Source organism: Pinus tabuliformis, chromosome J (genome assembly GCF_031772625.1).
Source record: "Pinus tabuliformis cultivar Carrire ecotype Pingquan chromosome J, CPIR1, whole genome shotgun sequence".
In the NCBI taxonomy this organism is placed as follows: Eukaryota; Viridiplantae; Streptophyta; class Pinopsida; order Pinales; family Pinaceae; genus Pinus; species Pinus tabuliformis.
The window spans coordinates 769,045,481-769,046,618 of NC_142295.1; the positions used below are offsets into that span (position 1 = coordinate 769,045,481).

The 1,138-nt window shown below is 44.1% G+C and overlaps 1 protein-coding gene across 1 annotated transcript; it reads right to left on the reverse strand.

Annotated features, from left to right (window-relative positions):
- Positions 1–269: 269 nt before the first annotated feature.
- LOC149228992 (uncharacterized) lies at positions 270–812 on the reverse strand. Its single transcript, XM_089380925.1, has one exon. The coding sequence runs from the start codon at positions 810–812 to the stop codon at positions 270–272; it is 543 nt and encodes a 180-aa protein (XP_089237051.1).
- Positions 813–1,138: the final 326 nt, after the last annotated feature.

Consider the following 1,138-nt stretch of genomic DNA (forward strand, 5'->3'; position numbering starts at 1 on the left):
TGCAGATGCCGAAGCATATTCATATGGAGGCAGCATTACCTGTCGAGATCAAAAAATAACAGTAGAGTAGTCCAAGATGTCTCCACGCAGGGAGCATTTTCAAAAAAGCAAAACTGTTAAGTTTGTCAGAGATCAAATTTGACTGTGCTCTTCGCAGAGAGCCATATATATACTGTATATAAACAAAATAGAGTGAACTGAAACCATGTCTAGACAGTGTCTATGTACATACTATAAAACAAAAGCTGCTCAGATATATAGTGTGGGCTTCATAGCCCCTCGTCCATGTGGTCGTCAAAAGGTCTATGGTAGTGCTGATAATAGGAGCTATCTATCTCCTCCTGGATCAGCCAGTCTTCGCCATCTCTATGCGCGGCCTCTTTGGAGAGCTGGTTGGCGACGGTGTTTTGCTCCCTGTAAACATGATGGCAAACAAAAGATTCAAAAGCAGCAGTCAATCTCTTTGCTTCATCAAGTATATGCCTCAAAGAAAATGCATGACAATGGGATGCATCATTCAGCCAGTTACAAACAATTTTAGAGTCTCCAAATAGCTGTAGGTGTCTGCATTGTTTATGGATAGCAAAGTGAATGATGTGTTTGGTGGTACACAGTTCTGCATAATTGTTTGTGCCTCTACCAAGATTGATTTGTAGCTTGAAACAATGCCTCTCGTTGAGATGGAGGATAGCACCACCCCCACAGCCCGCTTCTTGGGCCGAGCCATCAAAATAAGCCCATGGTTTTGATATATCAATGGGAACAGGTCTGAGGATGCGAGGCGGGGCGGGAGGATCCTCTTCAGGTAGCATATTGTAATCTGCAACCGTGTGGAGGACAATAGAAGGCTAATGAGGGGCCTTAAGATCAAAGATTGACTGGTTCCGCGCGATCCAAATGGCCCAGCAAGCCAGCAGAGGCATATTAATAGCTTTTCCAGAGTGATTTTGGCACCAGACATTCCAGGCTTCCGAGAGGTTGTTACTGTGCCATTCTTTCAATAGCGGGATCTGTAAGGAGAGAGATTTCCAGAACTGATTAGAAGAGTTGCATAAAAGGAATAAATGATCGGTGCTTTCTTCGGCGTTATGACAGAGGTGACATCGAAAGGGTCCATAAAAGGACCTCTTCATGAGGT

Bases quoted from the DNA above. Each gene is read 5' to 3' on its own strand.
- LOC149228992 (XM_089380925.1), bottom strand. From the start codon at position 812: ATGCTACCTGAAGAGGATCCTCCCGCCCCGCCTCGCATCCTCAGACCT.